The sequence below is a fragment of the Solea solea genome, chromosome 9, assembly GCF_958295425.1.
Source record: "Solea solea chromosome 9, fSolSol10.1, whole genome shotgun sequence".
NCBI classification, from domain to species: Eukaryota; Metazoa; Chordata; class Actinopteri; order Pleuronectiformes; family Soleidae; genus Solea; species Solea solea.
In genome coordinates, this window is record NC_081142.1 from 8,898,261 (window position 1) to 8,926,188 (window position 27,928).

General features: G+C 39.5%; 1 protein-coding gene across 1 annotated transcript; it reads left to right on the top strand.

Annotated features, from left to right (window-relative positions):
- atf6 (activating transcription factor 6) lies at positions 1 to 27,764 on the top strand. Its single transcript, XM_058638275.1, has 16 exons — positions 1 to 207; positions 869 to 945; positions 1,238 to 1,316; positions 2,495 to 2,592; positions 3,201 to 3,324; positions 3,577 to 3,780; positions 5,238 to 5,413; positions 10,172 to 10,357; positions 10,501 to 10,592; positions 12,202 to 12,351; positions 13,822 to 13,917; positions 14,030 to 14,132; positions 16,102 to 16,166; positions 16,446 to 16,557; positions 19,417 to 19,501; positions 27,256 to 27,764. The coding sequence occupies exons 1-16, from the start codon at positions 120 to 122 to the stop codon at positions 27,450 to 27,452; spliced, it is 1,932 nt and encodes a 643-aa protein (XP_058494258.1). The 5' UTR covers positions 1 to 119; the 3' UTR covers positions 27,453 to 27,764.
- The last annotated feature ends 164 nt before the right edge of the window (positions 27,765 to 27,928 follow it).

Consider the following 27,928-nt stretch of genomic DNA (forward strand, 5'->3'; position numbering starts at 1 on the left):
CGGTTAAACAGACGTGTATCTTTGCGTCAAACGGAAACAGTTCTACATAACATCTGAAACATGAATAGTACTACAAACCGTCGCTCGTTGGAAATGTGTCGCATCGGTATTCTCTTCTAATGAATTCAAACTTGGAAAAGCAACAACAATATCCAGAGATGAATAACGAGACAGGGAGCATCTCTATCGACCAGGGAGGAGAGTGGGGTAAGCGTCGCTTAACTACACTTTCTCGAAACAAACAAACACACACACACACGCGTAAGCAAAGGTAGCTGTTGTTGACTTTCAGTGAACTATAACTTGTATTGGTTTACAATTCCAAGGTTGCTGCTTCTAAAACACTTAACGTATCACCTAGTCGATATACTGAAAGTGTTTTTATGCGCCTTAGCCTCCAGTTAGCATTAGCTAGTACCGAGCTGTGATGTGATGATGTAATCTGCAGAGCCTGGGTGTAATATGTAAATAATAACGTCTCATTAATATGGCACCTGCATGTTCTCCACACAAGGGTCTCACGGTGTTTAATATTAACTGCTGACGTTTATTAACTACATTTGTTTCGGTAGAAGCTCAATGAACAACTTAACAACAACACTAACAATAACTATTGGTTTTGCTATCATTTGTCTTGCCTTTTTTAATGATAATTATTCATATTGCATTTTTTTTGGCTTTTTCAATGCTTTGAAACCTTCTTCTTCTTTTCTTCTTTTATTGCTAGTTTTTTAACTTCTGTGTTTGCACAATATATTCTCAAATCCTTATATATATATATATATATTTATATATACATTCAATATATATTAACACTATGTTTATTCATATATTATTAATATATCTAATAATTAATTTGTTTCTTCAGATGTAAGCTTGTTTGATGAGTTGGACAACCTGGGAGATGCAGATGAACTGTTTCAAGCCTTGTATAGTACTGGTTATGTAAGTAACTCATCTTCTGCTTATGCTCATTGTCAACAAAAACTGTAGTATTACATGAAGTGTATGCAATGGGAAATTTGCTTTTAACACAGAGCTTCACAGAATAAAATGTGGAAGAGTTTGTATCTGAACCCCTAGTCTTTACCAGCTACTCATGTGAAACAGTAATTGTTTTCTCTACATTTGAAGGAATGGAGGCTGATATAAATAAATGATTAAAGTCATTGCTGTTACTTACACTTAACATCCTGTTACACTTCACTGGTTAAATAGTGTGTGTTTGGTTTTTCAGGCCAGTGAGGGTCCACATCTGGACTTTGACATTGATATACCGCCATGGAATGTAATGGACACAAGCAGCACCTGCACAGGTACAATATTACATGATGGTAAATACTTAGTTATACATTTCAGCATGAAATAAAAGGCAATAAAAGCACCTATTAAAAAAACAATTTTTAACCTTGCGAGAAATGGAGGTGTTATGACACTGTGGGAAACTGGGTAGTCTTGTCAGGTTTTGCCTTCTGTAGTCATGTAGTGCAACCACTGTATAATTTTGCCCAGTAATTATGATTGTGGCAACCTCCACCAGTCATGTTTGCTGGTTTAATGTTACAATATTTCTTAAAGAAACATAAGTTAAGTAACTTGCTTTTGTTTGTTGGACTACTTTGTGATTCATCTACAAAGGCAGCGGAAGCCTATACTGTGGAGCAAGTTCTATACACTCAAGATATCTTTTGTCGTTACGTAGTTATATGTTGGCTAATTTTTTTAGCTTCTTAAATGGGAATATTGTCTGGGTTATTTGCTCCATTTTGCAAAGAAATAGTTAAACTCAATATTCTTGGTTTGTGGACAAAACAAGACACATGAGAACATCATCATTTTGAGGTTTTAGAAATGTACAAAACCTCAAAATGTAGTTCAACTTTTTTTGGACAAAAAAAACAGTGAGAAAATAATCAGCTGATTAATCAGTTATAAAAGAATTGTTGCAGCCCTAAAGTCAAACAATATCAACAGAACCTTTAAGAAATAACTTCATAAAAAGAAAGAAAAAATATATTTCACAAGGTGATCACTTAACTGGAATACAAAAATAGTACATAGGTCAAAGGTATAAGATAAATGAGCACATGAATTTAGATTTCTTACTAAGTAATGTATTACCTCATTTGTGAGTATGAACTATGAATGTGTAGCATATTCATTAGCTGTGCATTTACAGGAAACAGATGTGTATGCTGAATTGTATAAGATACTAGGCCGTTTGTCCTAAGGTTAATTAAGATAAACTTGAATCCCACAAGCAGTAGTGGGGCAAAGAGTAGGTGTCGGACATACTGTGGTTAAAAATAAAAATAAATCATTGTGTATATACATTAGTAATTAAATCATGCACTGTTTACATAAATTATATTTTCCATAGTCTCAAATTAACGTGTGGAAATATACAGTGATAATAATTCTGAATATCCCATACTGATAAGCCTGAATATTTTGCATGACGCATTTATCTGTGACTTTGACATTGTGTATCCAGATGGTGAGGTGAGCATGGGCTCTCAGTCACCTGCCCACACTCTGAGCTCTGTCCCGTCTCCTTCTTCTGTGGAAGTTCTGTCCCCTTACTCCCTGCACGTAAGTCACTGTTTTCACTGTCATTGTCCTCTGGAGGTTTTGGTATTTGACTTGCATTTCCAATTCAAATTTTGTTTGTGAGTATTTACACATGTGCCCATTCTGGTGCATTATTACAGTCAATCCAGATGGTGTCCAAACATTGACAGCTGCTCTTTCTCACACACACACACACACACACACACACTTAAAGCCCTTATTAATAAACACATTAAACACCTTGTCAAACTAATGATTTACCGTCATTCTGAGCGTTGCCATGCTCCTTCATTAAATATAAGGTGCTGACAACTTAAACCACATTAGCATAATTTAGCAGGCAGATGTTTTCACAGTGCATCAAAATAAGTTCAAAGGTAACATCTTTATAGGGCCCCAGCACAGTTTGCAGAAATTTTTTTCCTTTCTGAATCACCCTGTCTGAATCCAAGGACACACATTTTTGAATATTAACAAGGACACTTGATCCATTTTTGATCTGATGTGTCTCAAGCGCATGTCTTACACAGAGTGCATTACATACAGCATGTGTTAGCAGAAGTACCACATATTTAAACAAGAGGTGCACTCAAGATACTGTAACTCAACCTCTTTTCCTCTCCTTCCAGGATGAGGCCCTGTCACCACAGTCACAGCACTCACCTTTTTCAGTCTGCTCAGAGTCCAGTGGCTTTTCTGAAATCTCTTCCCCAACCAAAACGGGTCAAAAGAGAACCAACCAGACAACACGAGGTGAGGCAACATCCACTGCTGCTCATCTGCTCTTTTAGCTATTATTTTCTTTGTGCAAAAAGCAAGTTCTGCAATATATTGATGAAGAACATAAAGAAGATAAAAGTATTCCCTTATGAGAAAGAATAAGAAAATTGGTGATACGTCAAAATTATAAATACAAACTTCCTTACCTGATATTTGATTTTGCCTTGTTAAGATGTAGTCTCTTATCTCACTCCTTCTTATCTTCTTATCTATCTGATACTCCAGCCAAACCAACTCAGGCTGTCAAGAGGCCGATTCAGACGGGCCCCAAAGTTTCCATCCAGCCCAAACCGCTTATCACAGCTGTGCCATTAGCATCAGCAGCCGCTCCCCTTCAGGCTAAGACAATCATCATCCAGCCCCTGCAGACCACTTTGCTGCCTGTGGTCAAACCAGCTCCAATCAACATCCAACCAGCGCCCCCTCCAGGTCAGACCTCACACTGCAACATGTTGAAACACAGACACGTTGTCCCATGTCACAATGTGCTGCTTTAGACTTGTGCACAGCAGGACAAATTAGCAAGCAATGTGATAATGGTATTTATTTAGCGATCTGTATGACACAATATTGGTATTTTTTGCTGTTTGTGATGAATTTGGTTAATATTCTTTATCAACCAACTAGTTTATTTTTGTTCCTTGGTCAACAGAGGGCGCCATGACCTAAGTATTATTTCAATGATGAGGTTAATGTCATACTAATTACATGATGTTCTACTATAAAATATGTCTAAATGTAGGAATCGGCCATTGTGTATATATAATTAGAAATTGCACACAATTAAACTAGAAACTGTTAATGAGCTGTTGTGAGTTTCATGCATCAAAGTCAGTATCGCTCTGGTTTACCAATCTGGTCCTGTGTTTGTGGCCAGTTTAAATAGTTATGTCATTGCATTGGACCCTTATCGTTGGATTATATGACCTTTTACAACTTGAATTTGAACTTGGATCTCCCATCTGTGTGGTAATGGTGAAGATGATAGATAACTATGGCCAAGATTTCCAAGTTTAGGATTCCAGATGGAAGGCAAGTCAAGCTTGACACACAGTGCGCAGCTGAGCAGCTGATGAGTGAGAACAATGCACCAGGGAGGCAAAAGGAAGTCCTGCAGTAGGTATTTAATGATGAGGTCACTCTTTATAAAGTCTGACCTTAGTAGTTAGCAATGAGCAGCACTGGCTAATACTTCTGCTCCATTACCACTGACAGACTTGTTAAGTGTTTGAAGTGAGGGTTGCTGGATCTGTTTTGAAGAATGGTTCCTAACACAGATTTGTGGGAAGGGTGGGCTTACATTGTGGGAGGCCACTACCTTAACAGGACCTTTATATATGCAGACAATGTTGTTGTTTGTTGAGTTTTTCTTTCTTTTTACTTTTCTGTGTGCTAGTTTTATCTTTTGGGCCTCTTTGAATTTTAAATATAGACACATGTGCATGATTATGTGCATTCATGCAAATAAAACTCACACAGCTCTCAGTCAAGTATTTGGAAGTTAAAGGCCACAGGTCAAGATGGTAAACATCCTCTCCATCTGTACTTGAAACTCAAAAAGCCCCATAAAAGACTAAGGGTTAATGTAGGTCACCAGAGGTGACGGGGGTTCAAGGCGCTGACATGTAGCATCTGCAGCTGGAGTCTCTTCAAACAGCCAGCTGATATGGCTTACGATTTAAATAAAATATTAGCTTGAATGGATTTGTTTTGGATATAGTTACAAATGTGGAAAAAGGGGCTTTCTCACAAACTGTAGAGCAAACTGACACAACAACACCATCACAGTCAGCAATAATTGGTGGTAATCATACAGTAGAAATATGATGATAGTATCGCTAATCCCATGTAATTTAGGAGAATCTAATGTGTTCTGCTTCTCACAGGTCGTGCTATAGTGCTTTCTCAGCCAAGCCAAGTGCTACAGATCCAAACACCACAGGCCATCACCAGCAATGTGGTCACCATGTCAACACTCAGCCATGACAGGCCTGTCCCAGTTCCTGTCGCGGCGCCACCATTAGTCTCTGTCACACTTCGAACCTCTTCCTCAGATGATGATGTAAGTCCCTTTTGTTATTTTGTCTGACAGTTGCAGACCATTGATGCATGTATACATATGTTTATTAAGTGAATTGAATTGTATGTTAACAGCTTTTTTTATCTGGCGTCTCCATGATTGGTCAGACGCAGCATGGTTTTTCATAGACCTGTTTATTTTATATGGCTATCAAGAGTTTTGAAGATGACGCATGGGCACATGTACAGTATTTAAAGTAATGTGTGGTCATGGACATCTGAGTGCCCAAACAAACTGGCCGCCAGTGTTTGACATTGTTGTCAAATTTGTGCTCTAGTGTTTCAGGACCACAAGCGTCTCTAATTAACACCACAGGGATAGTTCTACTCTCAGGGGAATACTAACTCATTTTCTCTTTGTTTGTGTCCCTGTCTAATCTGTCAGAAGTTCCCCTGAAGGTCTTTCGGCATCTTCACACGAATAAATCACACTTTGCTGTGTTTGCAGTGTGCTCATGTGTGGACTTGCCTCTGCGATGAATGCCTCTATGAAGCCATGTGGACATGTATGCACTTGCCCACAACGTAAACATAATGCTGTGGTTGCCATAGTCACACTGGATTCTAATCTTACCCTGTTTCCAGAATGTTAAATTCACAGCTGAAGTCAAAATTAACTTACTTGGACTTTTTACAAGAGGGACATCTACTTGCTAATTAATTTTATAAAAATATAATCAGATCAGTGTTTGTTTAAATTAGTCTGCCGACTGTGTGATTCAACTCGACAATGCAATCATGATGCAACAAACTGCAGAAGAATGATCATTATTGGTGTCTGCTTTGTTTGTACCAGTGGGGTTTTGTTGGAAAGACAGGCATGTGATGTAACTGCAGTTCAGACGTGTCACAGAAGGACATGTCTGTGTGTGGATGACCGAGATCCATCTGTGTGTTGCACTCAAGAGTGATGTCAGCACAGCTGCAGTGGATAGAAAAGACACACACATCGTATTTCTCATTCTCACACACAAATTTATCTCTGTTATTTAATTTTGGGCATGAGAGCTGTATACGTTGGTTTTGGACAGTTGTTTGTTCTGAATTTCATCTCTTTGTTTCCTGCATCAGTTGCAAATGCTGTTTGCTTCTTCTTGTCCAAAGTTGTCAGCCTTCACTGTGCAGCCAGGAAGATGCCGTGACTTTCAGCAATGTCTGTGTTGTTTTAGGATTTTGTCTCCAGCTCAACACTTTCTAATGGCTTGCTCTTGTATGACCTTTACAGAGTTTAGGAACATGTTCTCACTCCATCATCTTTTTAAAATATTTTTTTTAACTGCACCTTCACAGTGTTTCTCCTTTACCATCAAGCTCAGTTAGACAGCAAAGATTGCAAAAATGCATATTTTTTTTGCAGGGAACTTTCAAAAATGGTTCATTATAAATGGCTTTTTTGATTACATAGAACCACATTGATGAACTATCACCTAAATTGTAGTAATAATAATCCAATGTCAACTATTATTATGTTAAAGGAACAATCACATAAATAACATTGCTCACAACCCTAATGTCAGAATGCTTTATTTTAGCACTATGCTTAGTTTACCTTGACATTAATGGTGTTTTACATCAGGTTCTTAAAAAAAGAGTAACGTCAAAAGAAATTTCACTAGTGGTTGTTGTTTTATGAATGGTAATGGTTAACCTTGGCTTTAAAAATAGCTGGCCCCTAAAAAAAATGGGGGGAGAGATTATGACTCATGGTCATAATCAAGTCTGGAGAAGCACTTTTCACACCAAACCTGGAGAGCAGTGTCAAGGAATTCCAAACCACAGAGGCCAAAACTAATATGACTCTCAGCCATTTGTAAAGTTAACCACATCACTATTGGCAGTTAAAGGGGACGAAATTATCAGATTAATTGCACAAAAACGACATTTACTGAACCGCATTTTAGCGACTTAAAGAACAAATGACACTATTTTACATTTGTTATTGTAAAAGTAGGGAATATATATATATATTCAAAAGTTGGAAATATGAGCAATGCAGTAATTCAAATGGACCTCAGAGTTAGTTCCGTGGCCAGCTCTTGCGCCATGCCATGCTGTGTAAGTGTGTATGCTAGTGCAGCTGTGTTCACTTTATAACCTCACTGCGGTTTAGCTGCAACACAGTGGTGGACCTGGTGAGCAGAGGATGTCTGTAAAATCCATGTTAAAGGTGACATACATGGGCCAGGTGTAGCTACATGTTATATGTACTGTATGGTAGTGTGCATGTGTGTCTATGTTCATGTTCTTTACAGTACTGTATTTAAATCTATAGTTAGCCTATATAAGCCTGGGTGTTAAACGGCTGCTAACGATTACATGCTTTAGACAGGTGTTCTGCAGGGCAAAACATTTTGAGACAGCTGTAAACAGCTATCAGCCATCGGGTCACTGTAATGTAATGGGCTCCTGCACAGGCAGGGATTGAAAAACAGCCCAGCCTTGAACTGCAGGCCTCAACAAATACTCCCATTGGTAGATTTTACAGGAGGGTACCCAAGAAAAGCATGCTGTGAATCTGGATACAAATTCACCTCCTACATTTGGCCCAGAAGTAAGAGAAAACCTTTATTCAAGTCGGATATACTTGAATAAAGTATCAACAACAACATATATACAAATACACAGCCACACAACTACCACAATTAAAACAAAACAAAAAACAACAAAACTTAGATTGAGGTAAAATATAATAGAATTAAAGGTAAAATATTTGAGTTCTTTCTTTCGCGCTGTACCAATATAACCAACTGCAGCTGTAGGAATTTCACTGTGTGTTTTTAAAAAGGTGATTGTATTAAATTGAGTGCTTAACGAGTGAAAATGCAGTACAAAATAGCTCTTAGAACCCAGTCATTATCACAGGTCGACATTATTTCACCAATGAAGCACATGCCACAGTCCAAGGTGTTTTATGACTGGCAATAAAATCAGGCAACATTTTCACCGTGACTTGTTAAATGAAGCTCCTCCCATTTGGATCGGTTAAAGGTTCATCACATACTTCTGCCAGGAGTTACCCTTTAGATGCTGGACTGAAAGAGTAGACCATTTACAGCAGTGTGACAGTCATGTGGTGTCAACTCTTTCTGTTTACCTTGCAGCAATACCCTCCAGCATCATCATACTCTATATTTATTCCCATGCAGGACTGTTTCCGCTCAAAATAACAGCAGCTGTTTTGAGCTGGCCACTCTGCAGTGCAGCATAGGCAGCTGGTGGCATGAGGCTTGTGTATGTGTAGTTTTTTTTTCTTGTTGACGTTTCCCATCAACACATGCCTAGTTTGAGTTTGAACCAGTGTTCATTCATTCATATGAGTGTCACTGTGAAATGCCACACTCCAATATTTGCCCCATACCCTATATTACACTGCTTAACCTCATTATGGCACTGATGCGAAGCCCCCCCACACACACACACACTCTCCACTCCCTGGTAACTGCTTACTTGCAGTGTTCCCAGGCTCAAACTAGTGGCACGGCTCCCAGATCAGGGTTGGGAGTTGGAGTTTCTCAGGAGACGGAGCACAAATACAGGGATCCAAATAACTTAATCACCAGTGGGGCTAAAGGCGCAGGGTCTTAGAGGCTTACCCTGGAGAGGGTGTTAGCGCTTGAAGAAGGCCAGTAGAGGGGTAGTGCTGAACAATGAAGGTGTTTGGTTAATGACTGCCACTGTTTGTGATGGGCCATGTCAAGATATGTGATATTTGGGTTAGCCTGCAGAACTGTGATTTCAGCTCTCGCTCATCTGACCTCCAGTGGAAAAAACTGTTTGTTTTCCATGTTTTTGTGCTCAGATCTGAAAGAAATTCTTGGATAAACAAACAGAGAAATGCAAAAGGTCATCTATTTATTTGCAGATTAGCTTAAGCATGCAAGACTAATTGCAGCAATTATGAGCCACTGTGGTTGGACCTTTTTTCCATCAAGTTCTACAGCATACATTGTTTATGTGTCTCTGACGTGATGCACATGAACCCATTTCTCAAAGCATGACACTCTGTAAACACATCCTTTTTCAGGTATAGAACAGAGGCATTGAAAGAGACCTCTTGACCTCTCACAGAATGTTGGAGTAAATATTTTTGGACATGCTTTCACAGAGGTTTTTACGATCACTTTAAAGCTGTGTGAGGAAGAGGTGTCACTAACATCACAGTACACCTTGAACATCTTCTATTTTTTTATCTTGTCACTCGTTAAGTGAAGCATCAGCAGCCAGGAGGTTTCCCTCATGGGAATAACAAAGTCACCCCTGGCGTGTATGTCAGTCTCCCCTTTGTTTCTCTATTTCCTTTTTCACTATGTCATATGCCTTTGTGTAGGAGATATCCAAGGCTACATCCACATTACTACATTTGAGTATTTTTAAACAAACTGCTGTAGTTTTGCCTGCCATCCACATGCCCTGTGCTGCTTAGGTGCATGCAAAGTACTTCTTATAAGGTGCTAAAAAGCTCATCTGGACACAGATGTTTTCCATCTGAAAAAGACATTTTCAAATGAAAACATATGTATGCATATCGGTAAAGTCTTCTTTTAATAAGCGTACATAAGATTACCTGCACTAGACTAGTGAAATTAACCTGTGATGTATAACAGGTGGCCAGTCATTTCACTGTCTTCCAACAATAACTGTCCCTTTTCTGTTTGGATAGGTGTCAAGTGGATGAAAGACTGAATGGATGATGTGACATGAAATGTTATTCTTGAGTCTTTGTTCCTATCTCTCTTTTCAGTCGAAGTTATCCCAGAGACAGCAGCGCATGATTAAGAATCGCGAGTCAGCATCTCTGTCTCGGAAGAAGAAGAAAGAGTATCTGCTTACGCTGGAGGCCCGCCTGAAATTAGCTTTGTCCGAGAATGAGGCACTCAAGTGTGAGAATGGCAACCTCAAAAGGCAGCTGGAGGGTCTGCTGTGCGAGGTGAGAGGCTAGAAGTTACAGCTTTGCTAAAACTTTTATATAACCTACGCACAAGAAAGGATGCCTGACAACAGACAGCAAACAAAAAAAACATCTTTATATTGTCACTGATAACATTATGTTTCTCTATGTTTTTCCTACAGAGCACAGTACTAAAAGCAACAGCGCCCAAGAGGAGAGCTGTGTGTCTCATGGCGGTTTTGGTGTTCATTGTGCTAAATGTTGGACCAACAAGGTGAGCATGTGACAGTGAATGTCTGTATACCTTCAAATGCTCTACTCCATAACTTGATTAAGCATCCTGTGGCTTCAGTTTAAATGCAGAAACTGTACTTTGAAATACAAGACGATTACTAACAGTAAGGAAAACAAATATTGGATTACAAAAGGAAGTTAAATGGGAAGCCCCATGACTCACTGTGGGAATAGCAGCTCTCATGTACAAATTGGCAAAAAAAAGTTTATTGAAAACAGTGCATAACATTCCTCATTGAAGCAATATGTTTTTTTTTCCTGTCATCAGAATTTACATAATCCCTATTATAGTTGACACAATTCTTAACACATTGGCCTAATAATAAAAGATGACAAAACTCTATTGCCACCTTATTTCCCCACAAACCGCTGTTAATGTGATGTAGCTGGTAAATCAAGTGCCTGTCAATGGTTAATTTTTTCCACGCTGCATTTGTGTGCATGTCCCTAATGTTGTCATATTGTGACTAGAATGCTTCAGCTAGTGAAAGCATTCGCATTCAGGGTGCACAAACCTTCACCATGATGGTTCAGTTTCCCCTCGATACACTTCTATCTTGTGAGTGTTTTTTTTTTTTAAAAAAATGAATCATTATCTGGATTACCACCAAAGTCTAATAATTTCCTCCGAGGGCCATATCCTCTTCACAAAATGTGATCAAAACTATCCTTTACCACGATATGCTACTCAAAATCAGACAAATAAGCAAATGCACCAAATAACAACCTCCTAAATCTTGAAACAGTTGGCTGTCTTGAGGGACAAGTAAACATTCCATTTACAAATAGTAAAATCATTCTTTTAAATGACAAAAGAAGCATAAAACTTTATTGGTTTTCCCATCTCTGCTTGTAATATTAATAATTGTGACAAAACTAAATTGAGTTATATAACACTGCACAGGGGGAAAAGAGCTTGATTCCACCCAGCTTGCAGATGTAGGAATTGTGTCATTCCTCAATCCACAATCCACTTCCAACTATAACTACAGATCTTCTGTTCTCATGTCATAAAAAGATGTTTCTGGAGAATAATTTTCTTCGCAACCATGCAAGGAATCTACTTGTTGAACTCGTTGACTCTGATACTGTGTGTGCCCTTGTGTTCTTTCAGTGTTCCACTAGGGCTGAAACATGAAAAAGTTTAATGGGACCCATGAATGAGTTTTCTTATGCAACTTGAGTTGAATTCACAGTAGCTTAACTTTGTGTGTGTGTGTGTTTTTTACCTGTGCTTGACTCTGCATGTGTTGTGTCCGGGCTCTCTTCTGGAATGTAAATTATGCCCGCTTTGAGGTCATATCCTTTGAATTGAAAGTGCCACTCAGTGCAATAATATTGTTGGAAGAGACTGTGCATTTTTGCTTGTGTGTGCCTTGGCATTCTTTAAATTATGAAGTCTAGATCAGATCAGATTCCAAAAAAACAGAGAAGCCCTCCCGTGAACAGGATGTGGACCACATGGAATTCAGTGGTCATTTTACTTCAGTGCCGTTATTCTTTTCAGTTTGTTTCCTCCATCCTAAGTAGCCTCATTTACAGCACTCGTATTTTCTTTCCTCATCCCACCTGTCTTGTGTTTTCATCAGTTTGTTTCAGGGTGGTCCAGGCTCCAAGCTTGAAGTTGTTTCCACGCAGCACAGCGGCAGACACCTGCTGGGTTTCTCTCCAGAGGCAAACACTGAGGTCGTGATGGGCCCTGAGCCCCTCGACGGCAGCCCCTCTAAGATGGCCGACAGGTAATGAGCTCAACCGCCACTACACCTTTCACAACACTCTATGTAACCAGGATGCACCTGTGGCTGGACTTAGTCTTAACTGGTACAGCTCATTACGGTTTGTGTAAACACACGGCTATCTGACTAACAACTCTGTCCAAACGTCTGCCTTTCAAAGGCTTCAGGCCTCTGGCTAGTTGGCCAGCAGTTGTGCTTTGAGCAACAAAATGGGAAATTGGGGTCAGGCCTTGTTTGACATTCTGCTTTCTATTGCTGGTAACTGTTTATTTTCCCTATTTTCCTATATACTCCTTAAAATGCAGTAGAGGCCTAGCTGTCTCATTTGTAAATTGCATAAATGACACTCTTCTATGTTACATTACCTGCACCCCCATGTCCACAAAAATATGTTTTACAAGGTGGTCAGAGTTTCTGATGCCAGCCTGTGTCGTGTCAGATCCCTCTGTAGGGTTTGTGACAGGTTAATGCAAACCATTCATCCCTTGTATCAGGTTTCCTGGCAGCGGGCAGGAAGGAACACATTAGCTTTTACAAAAGGGGTGACGGCAGTAAATGCAACATAGAGGGGGATGATTGGGGAAGATATGCAACCAAATCTACTACAGAAAAGGAAGGTGTGTGTGCAGGATAGTCAATATGGCCCCATTAGTTAAAGTTATGTTCAGGCCTCTGTGGTCTGACATTTTGTCTCATGAAACTATTTCCCGGACAGTTGGAGGCACAGTCAACATTTTGGCTTACATCAGGGAGGCCCTGAGGGGCGATTGTGTTAGTGGCAGACACTCTTCGTAACACATGTGGGCACGGACTGTGGACAGTCTACATCAGCACCTCAGGCAACAATCAGAGTCAAAGTAACAAGGAAAGTCATGCAATGTGTAATAAGCTGGTCACCCTCAATGTATGTGAACCCACCTTGTGGTTAAAACTAAGGCTTTTAGGCTGTCACTATCCATATTCAGTGCAGGTATGACCCACTGGAGGAACTGCACAGTTCTCTGTAGTATGTTTATGATAATTATGAGCATGATTTACAGCTGCATGAGGACGTATCGTGTCAAAGTCTTGGCACTTCCCAGCACAATGCAAGTCAGCATTTCCATGCGTGCATTGAGTGCAGCCCTGTCTCGTTTGCACATGTCAAGTAAGAATAAAATGCATTAGTAACCAATCAAATTCAATAGAGTTATAACTGGCTGCACATTGAAGCCATGCTGGTTTCTTTATAGCACCCCTTTGCTTGCCGTTACCAAATTCACTCTGGATGTTTCACCTCTGTCTAAGGGCAAGCAGCCATGTTGGCTCTCAGTTAGCATTCAAAGCATATTCTCAACATGTGGAAAATATTTTTACCAGATTTGTTGTTTGAAATTGTAACATTCATTTTAGAGCATTTGAAGAGCCGGTATGTTTATAGCTGTTGATATTATTAACCACTAACCATCCTCGGCTTTTTGTTGTACATTTTAGCTCCGAGGATAAGGCCTTGATGGTGGTGAAAGATCCCATCTTTCTCAGACCTCCCCCACCCTGCCAGCCTCCTGTTAACAGGACCAAGTGTATAGAGTAAGTTATGGACACTTCAATATATGTCCTAGTTCCACTTCCACATAATCAACCAAGTCTTATCTTGAATATGATCAAATTAAAAATGTGCCATGTTGACTTTGACTGACAGGTTGGCCCATGAGTTGAGGGGTTGGGTTCACCGCCATGAAGTGCAGCAGACCAAATCCAGGCGCATGAGTAACAACAATCACAAACCCACCAGGACCATTCTGGTAGGTGAAAGCAGCACTGAAAGATGAGAAAGAAAACATTTCTATTAGCCCATGCAAAAATATACACAATGTTAAAAAGTGTAGTGTGTAACATTTAAATATGAAGAAATGTCTTTTACAGTCAAAACATTGTCAAAATGAGTTCACACAATGCTAATTAAGCCTAACAGCCTCACACAACTCTCTCTGTATTTCTTTGTATTGCAGTATTTAGATTTCATGGTGTCCAGCGACATTCCTGCCATGCACACAGAAAGTGATTTATTTTATATAGATTGAGAGAATGGCTACATTGCACTAGTAAACTAAGACAGCTGCAAACGGGTTGGCGTATGACTGAATACACAAAAGTTGTGTCCGTGAAAAAGTGCTTATGCTCCCCATAAATCGGTCATTCAGCAGTTTGACGGGATAAATGCTACGTGCCCCCGCAACACACAAACGCTCCCTCACTGAGGTCTGACAGTAGGCTATTGCTTGACAGAGCCTGGTTTCAGACCGAGGACCCTACTTACAAATAATTTTGTACATTTTCTGTTCACAAAGACCAGAGGGAGAATATTAACTACAACAAACAAAAATCACCAAAAGTTATGCACTACAGCTTTAACATTTCAAGCCATTACTTTCCATGTGATCTGGCAAACTAAGACGTCTTATTTTCACCAGTGCGTTCACCTCTCCCTCCGTCTCTCACACCTTCCCCTTTTCTGCCTCTCATTTTTCTTTTTTTGGGCTGAGTTTAACCCGACAGCCCTGAGAAAGTAAACACAACACTTAAAGGGGAGCTGCAGGATTAGTGCCCCCTGCCTCCTTTTATTCATCTTTTACTTTTTAAAACACCCAAAGTCCAATCTACAAAGAGCCGCCTACTTAGTATATACTTATTATTTACCTGATTTGAGCTTTGTTTTAGCGCTGCACACTTAAACCTTCATATTATTATTATACATGATGCTGTACAAGTCATATAATTAATTCATTACTTTGAATTGTTTATTCACTCTTTTCCACACGCCTTTGTTTCTGAAGCATTGTTTGACAGAGTATCTATTACCCTACATCAGGGGTGCTCACACTTTTTCAGCATGCAAGCTACTTATAAAATGACCAAGTCTAAATGATCTACCTACTACAAAAATGCAAAACATATATTTATTTATAAATATATTGAGAATTCTTTATATGTACAATGTATGTTGATGTACCTTGCATAACCACATGAGCCCATATTGCACAACACAACACAATTAACTATGTACATTTTTTGTCATTACCTGACTTTACTCTGATGACTTGCACTGAATGGAATCAGCACAGTAGCTGCTGACAGCCAGCCTCAAGCACACTAACAAATGATCATCAAACGCACTTCGAAAATGTCATCGTGAACAAAAGCCATCCTCCCATTCTGTATGAAAGTGATTCGTTTTTGTCTTTTAACTTGGTCCAGCTCCCCCACTAATTTTTATACCCTTTCTTAAGTTTAAGAGAAAAATTGGAGGTAACTCGCTAGCTATCTTGTTATGTTTGCTGCTGCACTTAGCGCCGTTGTTTGCGCATGCGCAGTGACCTAAGTGTCAGAAAAAGTCAGATGTCAGCTGACTGGCTGCCCTGTATATCAATCAAGTGACAGGATGGATGATAGGCTGAAGTCTATTTTTTTTTAACGTTATGCGATCTACCCACGCTACCTTTGCGATTGACTGGTAGATCGCGATCGACGTACTGAGCACCCCTGCCCTACATTATTAACAGGATAAAATAATACACAGAGAAAACTTGGGGCTGGGATGTGAGTGCTGATGTCAAGATGTTTTGATGTGATGGTCACTTGTAATGTCTTGAATAGAGTCTGTGTTTATGCTGTATACAAGTTTGCCAACAGTGCATCCTGTTCTCTCTCTTTAATTGTTTCTTGATGTGATTTTAAAGCAGTTGTACTGAATTCTGTCTTTGTTCCTAACAGAAAACAGAGAATAAGGAGGCTGCCCAGATTGTGACGGTCCAGTACACAGAAACTACTCAGGAAAAGTAAGTACAACTAGTTTTTTACCGTAATAATATGATGTAATTTTTAATTTTGCCCCACATAATCAATTCTCATCTGGCCAGAACATTCTGTAAATACATGTTTAATTTGAACACATTTACTTCAGTTTGTGTCATAAACTTATATGTAAAGGGGAAACTGGGTCAGAGTTGCAGGCTATAATATGTAAAATTATACATATTACAATGTGAAAGAGTTTATTATGACTCATTATCAACAATTTAATACATTATAACCATGTAAGTCTTCTTGTCCAACAGGAATCCTGGCAATGAGTTACAGGTGTACTATGCACCTCATAACACCTACACTGACTTCTTTGATGAGCTTAACCGTCGTGGCGACACTTTCTACGTGGTGTCTTTCCGCAGGGTAAGGATCAATTTACCAGGGAAATGGCCCTGGTGAGAGAGGAGAACTGGGCACTGTTCTCCAAATGTTCTCAATGTCTTTAATTGGAGTAATCAAGTCTGTCATAACATTTCCTTTTCCATGCTGACTGTAAAAGTCACGTATTTATCACAGTATGAGTAATTCTTGAATCATAAATTGTGTGTGGTTTCTTCAACAGCATGAGTTGATTTGGAAAGAAAAGGGAGGAAATGCACACGTCTGGGGTTGAAACTACCAGTCAAGTGTTATCCTTGCCCATAATAAATGCAATAAAGAAGATCATGTTTTAGGTGTGACCATGTCACTCTTAATCTGTTTGGTTTCTAATCATTTGACCACTTTTCCACATCTGAAACGGGCAACCTGTTTTCTTTCTTATATGATTCATAACTGGACATCATTCAGAGCGAGTTCTTAGATTGGCTTGGCTTTGTTTTTTTGTATACTCTTTGCGCACACTCACACACGCGGACATAGCTGGATTGAGCACTTTATATCACATTCAACACCTCTGGATACTGTGAACATTCTTTAGCTTTTTAAGGGCAGGAGTTAACAATCGTGGTCTCTGGGGTAAACAAAGAGTGAGAAAAGTCTCCATGGGTTGGCATGGTGACAGTAGGAATAATGGAAGCAATGGTGCACCCGAACTGAGGGCCTCTGCAGGTCAAGTGGCAATTCTTTGATTTCTGCCAGCTTTGTGTTGTGGCAGAGCAGTGAGGCTTTTGTGCCTTAGTTATTATTTATTTACTTTATCAAATGTCAAACTTTGCATCTAAGAATGAAAATTTGAATTGTTTTAAACCTAAACTTTAAAAAATAAAGTTTCTTTTAAAGTTTAGGTTATAGAAAAATATATGCATTACTTACTCTGTTTGAATGTGATTGTTTGGGTTATTAAGTGCTGTTTTGAAGTGGTGAAGTGCATAGATTATAAACCTGTTGTATTGTGTGATCTATCTTTTACTTTGTCTCTGGCATCTAGTTTTCCTGTATTATGTTTCCTGGGTTTCAGGGTGTGTGTGTGTGTGTGTGTGTGTGTGTACATGCTTTTGTCTTTTGTTCCAGACGGTATGATGTTACTAGAAGACTGCCAAAGCTCTGGATTGCATTTGAAATTTGTTGAGATGTAAAAGCCCATCACTACCAAATTTTGACTAATGACCTTCCAGCCAAAAAATGTTTCATAGAGTTCAACACTGGCTGTTCTTGCTGTCGCCAGTAGTTGAGGTCATGGTCACACATGGTCATGCTTAGGTCAAGATTACTTTAAGCCCCCAACAGATACATCACAGACATGGCATGAGGTGAAGTGATGGAAACCATAACTCTGCAACTGCTCTTACCCCACCGTCATTTTTCTGTCTTGCTTCTCTTCTTGAGCGGTTTTAGCACCTGTGCTTTTAGTGAGCACTGAGGTGTGGTGGTGGTGGTAACACTGGCTGCTTTCACTGTGGACTGTCTATAAAGCTCATGGAAAATTCACCTGTTGTCATGGTAGCTACAGCTGTTGTGCCGGCTTGACAGGCTTGTCGGTGCCTTGATGATTAGCAGTAATGTGTTTTCCTACCCCCTGCACTGTCCATGCAAGGCAAGGCACCCTTTCATTTATTTTATAGGTAGTAATACTCCCTTTGATGGCTTGTAGCTTATTGCTGAAGACATGCATGTGATAAATGTCATGACCACGTATGACACACCAAACTCTTCTTCCAGAAGAAGTGGGTCCGATTTTCCAACAAGTCCGAGATTGGTATTCCTGTATCCTTCTACACCCTATGTTGTCTGTCTTCACTTTCTCTGCTTCAAACCAACTTTTCATCTTTCATTTTATCCAGACCAAGCTTTGCAGTTCAAGTGTGTCAGTGAGTTGAGCACTTTTCAGTTGGCCTCTTGGTTGTTGGAAAACAACAAAAACCCCATTCTTGCATTAGATAGTGGCTTGTCTTCATTTAGTCTTGTCAAATGCACTTTTTGTTTGAAATGGCTGTCTTCTTTGTCGGTCCTTGTCCTTTTGGACTGAGAAAGGAGTACTTCTTGATATCCATCTGAAAACCTTGTTTGTATTTAGGAAGTCTTAATTGCCTAGTGGTTTCTTGCAGAAATAGCCTCATGCTGTTTTCATTTAGGTTATTGAAGATGATTTGTTTTTATTATTTTTGCTCAATTGTTGTTTTGCCTCAAGATGTTGAATGGTCCATTCTTAATTTTCAGATATTGGGAGCATTCCATTCACTCATCTCATCTTTAACGATGCAAGCCATACATTTGGAGCTTTTATCTGAGCCATATTACAACACTGCCTGCAGTGTTGTGTGTGGATCACATGTGTTTGAACATCAGCATTCCTCTCCACTGCAGCTCCTTCTAGGATGTGCTTACAATAAAACCCTCTCCTGCCATTGTTAATGAGTGGCACAGATGCTAATTTTAATAGCACTAGTAAATTCAGTACTGAGAAGTGGAATTTTGATATCAGACTACAATTGGATTAACATGCAATATAAATGCCACAAAATTCACCAAGCTCAATGTACTGGAGTGATTTTAGCTGTTGACATGATGGGGTGGAGTGTGACAAAATTACTCAGTTTGAATCAGTTTTTGGCATTATAATGGAATTTTTTTGTCTCATGCACTGAATTTTTAACCATCTCAAATGACCTTTACATCACTGATTAGCTGTAATTTTCACTGAATGCTTTGCAGTTGGTATGTTGTTAAGAGTTAAAACTTCAGCTACAACAACTGGCAAATGCACGCACCCACCTGTTTTATTTATTTCCAAATGAGTTGTATTTTCCATTCAGTGACCTTCTCCTTCTTCTTTGTTATTAGGATCATCTTCTACTTCCTGCCACCAGCCACAATAAAGGAAGTCCACCGAAGATGTCTTTGGTGTTGCCTGCAATGAACATAAATGGTAAGTGTGCAGCACAGACACACCAGTCCAGGACTTGGGTCACTTAATACATCTCAGAACAGAGCATTCAAGCTTTTTAAGGCTGTTAAAAGAGTTTAATGTTGCTTATTGAAATTTTCTTTCTAGATTTTCTTTGCCAGAAAATGGCTTATTTTTAGAAGATTATCTATGCTCATCCCTCCCCCAGAGCCCTTTGTGTGTGTGTGTTTTTTTTTTATGTCTTTCATTATTTAACTATACTCTTCTGCATTGGGCAATACTTTAAAGTAACTGCAGCTTCAGCTGAGGCCACTGACAAAACAACACTCATACTAATTTGGGTACTTTTAATTGGTAAAATATGGTGCTTGCATTTCAGAAATGTATTATGCCACTATGAATGGTAAAAGCCAGCATGTTTTGGTCCTTCTACTCTTTGGATTGATCTCACCAGACAAACAATTTACTGTCTTTGCTGCAGTTTATGGCCGACTGCCAGTAATAAAAAAAAGTCAGTTTACCTTGGAGCGATTATAAATCTTCAACAAATTGAAGAGCAGGGACATGTAAAGGCTCACACCTGCTTAATTTCCTCTTAAAGAGAGCAAATGCCGTGAGTGCACAGCTTGTCAGTGTGGGTGGCAATCAGAGTGTACTTCACTGAAGGATGGGGCCTGGTTTTGACCTACCCAGTTGAAGAGCAATCACCCGTTTATTTGACCTTTTGCCCTCAAAAACAAACCCAAATATTTTAACAAGAATAGAAATGAGATGCACCTTGGTATGTGGAGGATTGCAGGTGTCATGGGAATGAAAACTAAATATCTTGTAAATTCATAACTGTATGTACAACTAAATTAATTTATGAATGGTCATAAAAAAATATGAATCATATATACATTGACAAATTTAAAAGGCTTATTTGCATTGTTTTACCTCAATTTATGAGCAAAGACCCAAAGTGTCATGGGTTGGATACATGGATATAGCCAAATGACTCAGAAAATCAATTAGTTAATTGAAAAGGTAAAATCAGACGGGAAATGCAACCGGAGCAGAAAATGACTAGTGAATAAGTGCTTTTTAAGTGTATTAAAATCTGTAATTAATTCCATTTGTGAATTCAGTTATTTATTCCTCTAAATATAATGTATAGTCATATATTTTAATATATATTAATAACAAATGAGTGATGAATTAATGAAATGTGTCACTCCTATTTACATTGAACAAGTCCTCCATGCAGTATTTCTATGCTTGCTCACCAAAAAACTTGGATAACCTTTAACACATTCATTGCCAAATTATTTCTTATAAATCATTAGGACACACATGTTCTGATGATGATGATTTCAATGAACTTTCACCATGGATCACATGGAGATCACTTCTACTGGACTATCAGTATAACATTTTTCAATTTCAATATAACAATAAATCAATATAACAAGTCATGTCATGAGAGTGGAATTCAGTGGAAATGAATTTCATGCTTCTGCAGGGTTAATTGTTGGGTGATTTTTCACGGAGCCTGCAGGAGAGAGTGAACCAAAATGGAAAACCTACCTAAAAGGAACCGTTTATGCAATGTCCGAATTGTTTAACGTTTTTATCAGAAATCCTTTTGTTCCTCTGATATTCCCTTGTCCGTCATTGGCAGTTCACCAGCAACAGATTTGATTAGTGTTTCAGGCAGCTGTAAGAAGAGTGAGTCAGTGTAATATGAGCCTCTTACTCAGCACGGAAAAAATGGTCATTTGGAAATAACTTCTTTTTCTGGGAGGGGATGTGTGTGTTTGGGATGAAGATTGATGAAGGTAAACATTGTTCTTGGTTGCTCTTGACAGGGGGTCTGTGCCGGTAAGGTAGCCCATTGAAATAGCAGCAAATGGTGAAATTTAAGACTCCACTCTCGGCTAATTTTTGTAATGGCTAAACAAAGATAGATTCAGGGAAAGATACAAGCTCTGGAACTATCCCCGTCATACATTTGCATAATCTGTCACTGATGCTTGCCGTCGGCCTTGTGCCTTTTCCTGCTTATTCAGGCAGAGAGTGTGATTGGTTCTAATATGTTGGCTACATCTTGCACCAGTGTAATGCTACAATTGCTCCATAGGGTAGTTTCTCATTGACGTGACAGTCAAAAGCTAATAAATGCTGACAAAGCAAAAGATGGCGGTGATTCTCTAATAATGGAAAAACCTGCAGGATCCCTCTCCCCCCATTACATATGAAACCCTCATGTGTCACACAGATGACAGCATTCAAGTAGCATACTAGATTTATGTTGTCTTTGTTTGATACTTAAAAGCGATTACGTGCTAACGTACATATTTGGATGGATGAGACCCTTAGAACAGCAGAAACACTGTCCTCTCTCTGGAGCGAGATGCCCGACCGTGGGGGCTAATTCTTTCCAGCTCCCTGTTGTTGCAGTGTTTTAGGAATGCCGTCCTTCTCCAGTCACTAAATGGTTTTCATCTGGAGGAGGTGGATAGGCTCTGCTAATCTGAAGGGTTTGTTGGGTCTGTCTTGATCGGTAACTGATCATTGAAGAAAGAGACTTTGATGTGAGCCGTTGTGTGTTTCAGTTGCTCTGTCCACGGATCAGAAGTTCTGTGAAAGCGGGTCTTTATCGGGACAGATGGTGTGTTTGTTTAATGATCCCATGAGTTTGAAAGCAGCTCAATCAAGTGGAAGTGACGTGTTTGGAAGAAAATGCTTTGCAGATGACATCATTTACAGGTGGATAGACTGTGGGGCTGCAGTCTGTTTTTACTGCACTGAGATTGTACATGTGCACTGTAGCCGACAGACAGCTTTCACTGGGTAGAGGGAACTGTTTACTTCAAGGTTGAGGTCCACACCACTGAAGGAGTTGGGGATCAGGTATTTCCATTTCTTAAATTTAAACAAAACATCCCCTTCTATCCTTGAAATAAAGTGCATTTTCACAAACCCAAATGTTAAACCTTTATCATCCCCAAATAATTCAATATATATATCCTACTACACAAAATTAAATTCTTACTATTCAGTGTTTGCCTCTTTTATCACATATATGTTGCACTTAACAGATTTCACATTTGGCAGTGTCAACTTTGCTGTTGTTTGGATAAGAAATGCCAGAGATATTCCATTCATTTTATGTTGTTAGCAACTACAAAAACACATATTAAAAGGTTACTGTACTAGTAATATCAAAAGAACCATTTCCCAATATTCCTATAGTATTTTAGAGGTTGCTGCGCCTTGATTCTGCTTTGAGATTCTTCTTATACTCAGGGAGCATACCATTTTCCATCCAGTCAAGCACTGTATTGGCGTATTTCCACCGGCTCTACTCGCCTAGCCTCGCTTCGCCTCGGCATGGCACGATTAGGTTGCATCTCCACTACAAAAAAAGTACCTACTTAACGTGGGCGGAGTCATCACTACACGGCTGAGTGAAACTGCGGATACTTCGTTTTATATGCGGCACACACACACGCGCACACACGCGCACACACACACACACACACACACACACACACACACACACACACACACGGGTAACTAGTGACTTTACACCAGACTTCTGTAGTTGTTGGAGATTAACCCACGTTTTAGGAGTGTTAGGTAGTTTTAACTTATCTACAATTCAGCACTGTTCGGCTTGATTTCTGTCCACACGTCTCCGGAGTACAGCCTCCTACTCCACAGACTACAGCGGCAGCGGTCAGTGATGCCGCTTGTGATCTCCGGCGCTGTCCCTAAATACACCACTCCACTTAAAAAGACTCCTGTTAAATATAGAGGTTTCCCTGGTAGTTAGTGGAGATTAATCCATGTTTTGAGGATTGTTAAGTAGTTTTAGGTGATCTACACCTAAAACTGGCACTGTTCGGCTTGATATGTGTGTGGGACTTCTCTTCCTGTGACAGGACTCTGGCCAGTCAGTGGCCAGCAGTCTGACCAATCATCGCATAGTACTTACTCGGCACGCTTTTGGATCCTCACCTGAGCAGGTACTAAAAATAGTACCTGGTACCAGGTACTATGCTAGTGGAAACACTACTTAAACTGTTGCGTGGCGAGGCGAGGAGAGTAGAGTCGGTGGAAATGCACCATATGATTCTTTAGATGCCGAGCCAACACCATCCTGGTGTACCATTCGGATGCATTGCAATTTCCTCCTCATCATCCTCTTCCTTGGAAATATCATACTTGGCTTTGCCTTTGGCCAAACCACAGATCTAGGCAATGGTGGTAGAGAGAAGTTGCCTACAATAGAGATTAGGCTGTCTTCTATGTTAAGCTACTATAGGTGGTCATGCTGTGTCATAGCTGCAGTGACGCTTTTAACCACTGTTAACGCTAATCAGTATGGTGACAAGACACTTCCCTAGCAGCCTTTTTTCACTATAAATCCATACATTTGTGGAATGTACTAGCCTCATGAGCAATGCCATGCAGATTTTAAAGATCCATATTAAGAAATCCTATTTGTATTGCTACATTGACGGTAATATCACTTTTAATTTAGTTACCTGTAAAGCTACTCGATTGATATCTAATTAGACCTAAATCTATTTTTGTTAAAACCAAATCATGTTTTAGAATTTTGGAAATTTCTGATAATTAATTGCTTCCTTTCTCATGTTTAGAAAATGACTCTTTCCTCATGAGTGGGTTTTTGGAGTCTGTGCCAGTTTGGCAGCCTCCATCCTCTCCACATGCTCACTCAGGTTTCCTCAGATACATCATTGCCAGACGTGAGGCTTTTATCAGCACACAGCAGCTCAGTATGTTGCTGAAACTTTCTGGAACATTTCCATATGGCACCAGTAAAAGGGGGAAGGAGACCACGCGGAGCAGGATGGTAGATTTGGCAGCCTGTTCAAAGAGCTGCTGTTTGAAGCTGAGGCCTTGTGGCTGTGTGTTTCTGTGCCTCCTCTTCTACTCCTCAGGCCTTCAAAGCAATTAGCTGAATAGATGTTAGAGACTTCAGTAATTTGGTGAAAGATGGTTGTAAACAGTGTGGGGGAATTACATTTGAGTCTTCTTGGATAATGGTTAGATTATGGCCAACAATTTATGGTGTACTTATTTTTTAATTGATGCGCACTTACAAATAATTATAGGACACAATAATGCCATTAAGGGTAACAGAAGAAGTCTCATAATCAACAGTTTACAGCTTAAGCCTGCAATGATTTATACCTCATTTTATTTCAGTGTATTCATTTGCTTGTGATACTGCCTCATGCCTTATTTATTTGAATTTGTAGACATGATTGTTTACATAGTGAACAGATTTTGATCTTGAACTCAGCAAGAAATAAGAGTTGTGCTTTCAGTTCAGTCATTTATTGTCCCTGTTGGGGAAACTTGGTTTACAGACAGGCTTAAAGAGACATTACAATTACAATGAAACACTTGCATTCATCAGGGTTTATGATTTTCTGCTCGACTTCAGACAGCAGTTTAACATCAACATTGCGTGACAAGGAGTTAAATCCAAACCTGGGGGAGTATGTCCAGACATGTCTGTTGAAACACTGGAACAATCTGACAAGTTCCAGTTTCACTGCAGGTGCAAAAGCGGAAGCGCAGCGCTAGATAAAGGCATACTCAGCATTTTGTCTGCTTAGCATCTAATGATGTGAACAACCATCCGTCCGTTAAAGAAGCCATTGTGTAGTCTCTGTCCAATCTGACAAACCTGCTCTACTTCTGAAATATATGTCCATGGAGCTAGTTCAGAAAGGCAGATGAAGCCGATGCATTGCACAGGTGTCTCTGGAAAAGGATTCCAGCTTTTAAACAACTTGCAGGGCACTCAGGCATTTTAAAGACGCCTACAGCTCCATTTCTGGGTCATATAACGGTGCACTAAAACTGACTGAACCATGTTTGGTTTGTATTCTACATGGGTAATGTCTTCATCATCTCTGGTGCACAAAAGAAAGACACAAGTTTGAAGTTAACTGTTAATTTAAATTCATAACAAATCACCGAGCATGATCATTTTATAAGTGTATGATTTCAAGGATTTTCCTCTCCCAGGCTGTGGGAGACCAAAAGCCATGAACCATTCATTGTCTCAATGCCAATGTCGTTTTTTCCCAAACTTGAAATTCCCAAGATAAACCCAGAGCACAGTAATAGCTTGTTTGTTCATTAATCCACAGATTTTAAAATGAAAATTAAAATGTACTCAATCCTTGTGTTTATTATCATCCTCAAAAACATCTGCAGTCTCTGCGGTTTATTTTAAACTTAACTGCCTGACTCATCAACATTGATTTTCGCTTTTGAGAGGATCTTCTCTTCTCCTTTGAACACAACAACAAAACGCAATGCCTTAATGATCCTGACTCATCATCAGTGGTCTCAGTTTGTCTTCCTCTCCCATACTGTTGCCAGACTTTCTTCTCTCAGATGTGCATGTCCCACTCTTGTTTAGTGTGTTGTTTATCTTTACTGAGGAGAAATCCCATCTGTGACTCACCTCTGGACTCCATCTGTAATCAAGCGTCCTCATACTCGCTCCAGTTCTCAAATCCCATCACCCGCCCCACCCCATCTGCCTCATATAATGCTCCTCTGAACTCCCTTAATACTCTCGTACTCTGTTATCTTGTCTCTTTCCAACCATAATAATAATGATGATGATGTGGAATTATGTTTGGCAAGCTTAGACTGCTACGTTTACACCAGCAGTATTCTGATTTTGACACTGTTGTGGAGAAAGCAATTTATTTTTACTTTTACCAGACTAAGGCCATATTCAGAGTAAGACATAAGAAGTATTCCAGTCTTATTTGTATTGAGTAGATAGAGTAGATATGATTATGTGTGTAGATATGAGAATATTAGAGATATAAACTTCTTATTGGAGTTTTCACTGTAGTGGCTGCAATGAGTCGTAACTGAGTCATAATTGCACTGTCAAAACATTCACATGACATCAGAAAAAAACCAATTATTCTGTCAGTCTGACTTAAACGGCCTTTGAAACACATGTAAACATGTTGTAAACATCAAAATTCCCACATTTCTCAAGCACACCCAGATAATGTGGTTGGGAATAGGGATGAGCCCATGTGATACTCAAAATCAATAGATCAGATATCAAATCAAATGCAAAAATCCTATACGTCCCATGATGTTGGTAGTTTTGTGATATCAGTATCGTACATGAAAAATTTGTAATATGCCTACCCTAGTTGGGAGTGAAATTACTATTACATGTTCAGTCAGACCCCATCTAACATAGGAGCTCTGTGCATGTTCCCAACCACTGGAAGTCAAAGAAGTGGGTAAACGGTAGAAGAAAAATGTGGCTAAATCCAGGTTGGTACATTTTGGACTGATGAGGAGATGGAGTTTATGCTTGTGTCGGCTTTAAGAATTAAATATTTCAAAGTTAATGGATTGCAGAAAATTGGATTGTCAAAATCAATATGCTACTAACTAGCCTCCCAGCATAAGTTGTTTTGGTCTGTGACATAATAGTTCCAAATAAACAACTTTGACTCAACTGCATGGAAATGTACTGTGTAGCATGTAAAAGAGAAAATAAATGTTAATCCTCAAGCAACTCACAAAAACAAACTTAATTTGTTGGTGTTGTATATTAAGAGTCATGTCAGTTGTTGGAATATTGGTGTCCATGTAAATGTAGCTGTATATCTCAAGTATACTGGAAGAGGGTTTCTATTCATATGCTGACACTCATTGATGCATCCAATAATAGCAACTCTTCTCTTCTTCTTCTGTCATTACAGAGAGCGTCATCAGGGACAAAGATTTTCAGGTGATGATGCAGATCGACTGTGAAGTAACGGATACCAGGATCCTGCACATCAGGTCTTCCTCAATTCCTCCTTCGTTCCGGGTCAACCACACAGACGTGTTTTACCAGCACTCCCCGACCAACAGCCAGGCCACGCCTCCTGTTGGTGTGCTGATGGGGTCTGCCTAAAATTACCCATCAGCACCCACGTTATTTCTTAACCACTCAACAAAACCCATGAAAGTTGATAAATAATATCATGAAGCTGTCGTGCTCTCGCTGACATAATAATACAAAATAGATATGAATGTTTTCTGTAGAAACCCAACCATTAGCCACAGTCTTTCATAGCAATGACACCCAGAAGTCGCCTGTAACTGGGTCCAAGCAGATGCGAGTTCCATGTGTGGTGAGACCGACTTCACCCTTTGACCCTAGACATCCCACAGAAGGGTAACTGCTTAGTGCCAGGACACAGAGCATTGAACATGGGATTCTAACACAAAATTTTAAGTGCTGTAGTCAGCTAAAAAGAAAAAAAGAAATTCTGTTTGTGAAACAATAAGATGCTAGATTAATTACATGTGGCACCAGAAGAATCGATAAACTCAGGAAAGGTAAGTGATCAGTGAGCACAAACCACTATTTTCTGGTTTCGAGTGCTG

Excerpts from the sequence above, each read along its gene's own strand:
- atf6 (XM_058638275.1), top strand. The coding sequence starts at position 120 with ATGAATTCAAACTTGGAAAAGCAACAACAATATCCAGAGATGAATAAC. Across the intron at positions 2,593-3,200 it reads TGTCCCCTTACTCCCTGCAC|GATGAGGCCCTGTCACCACA; the intron begins GTAAGTCACTGT and ends CTCTCCTTCCAG. Across the intron at positions 10,358-10,500 it reads TGGAGGGTCTGCTGTGCGAG|AGCACAGTACTAAAAGCAAC; the intron begins GTGAGAGGCTAG and ends TTTTTCCTACAG.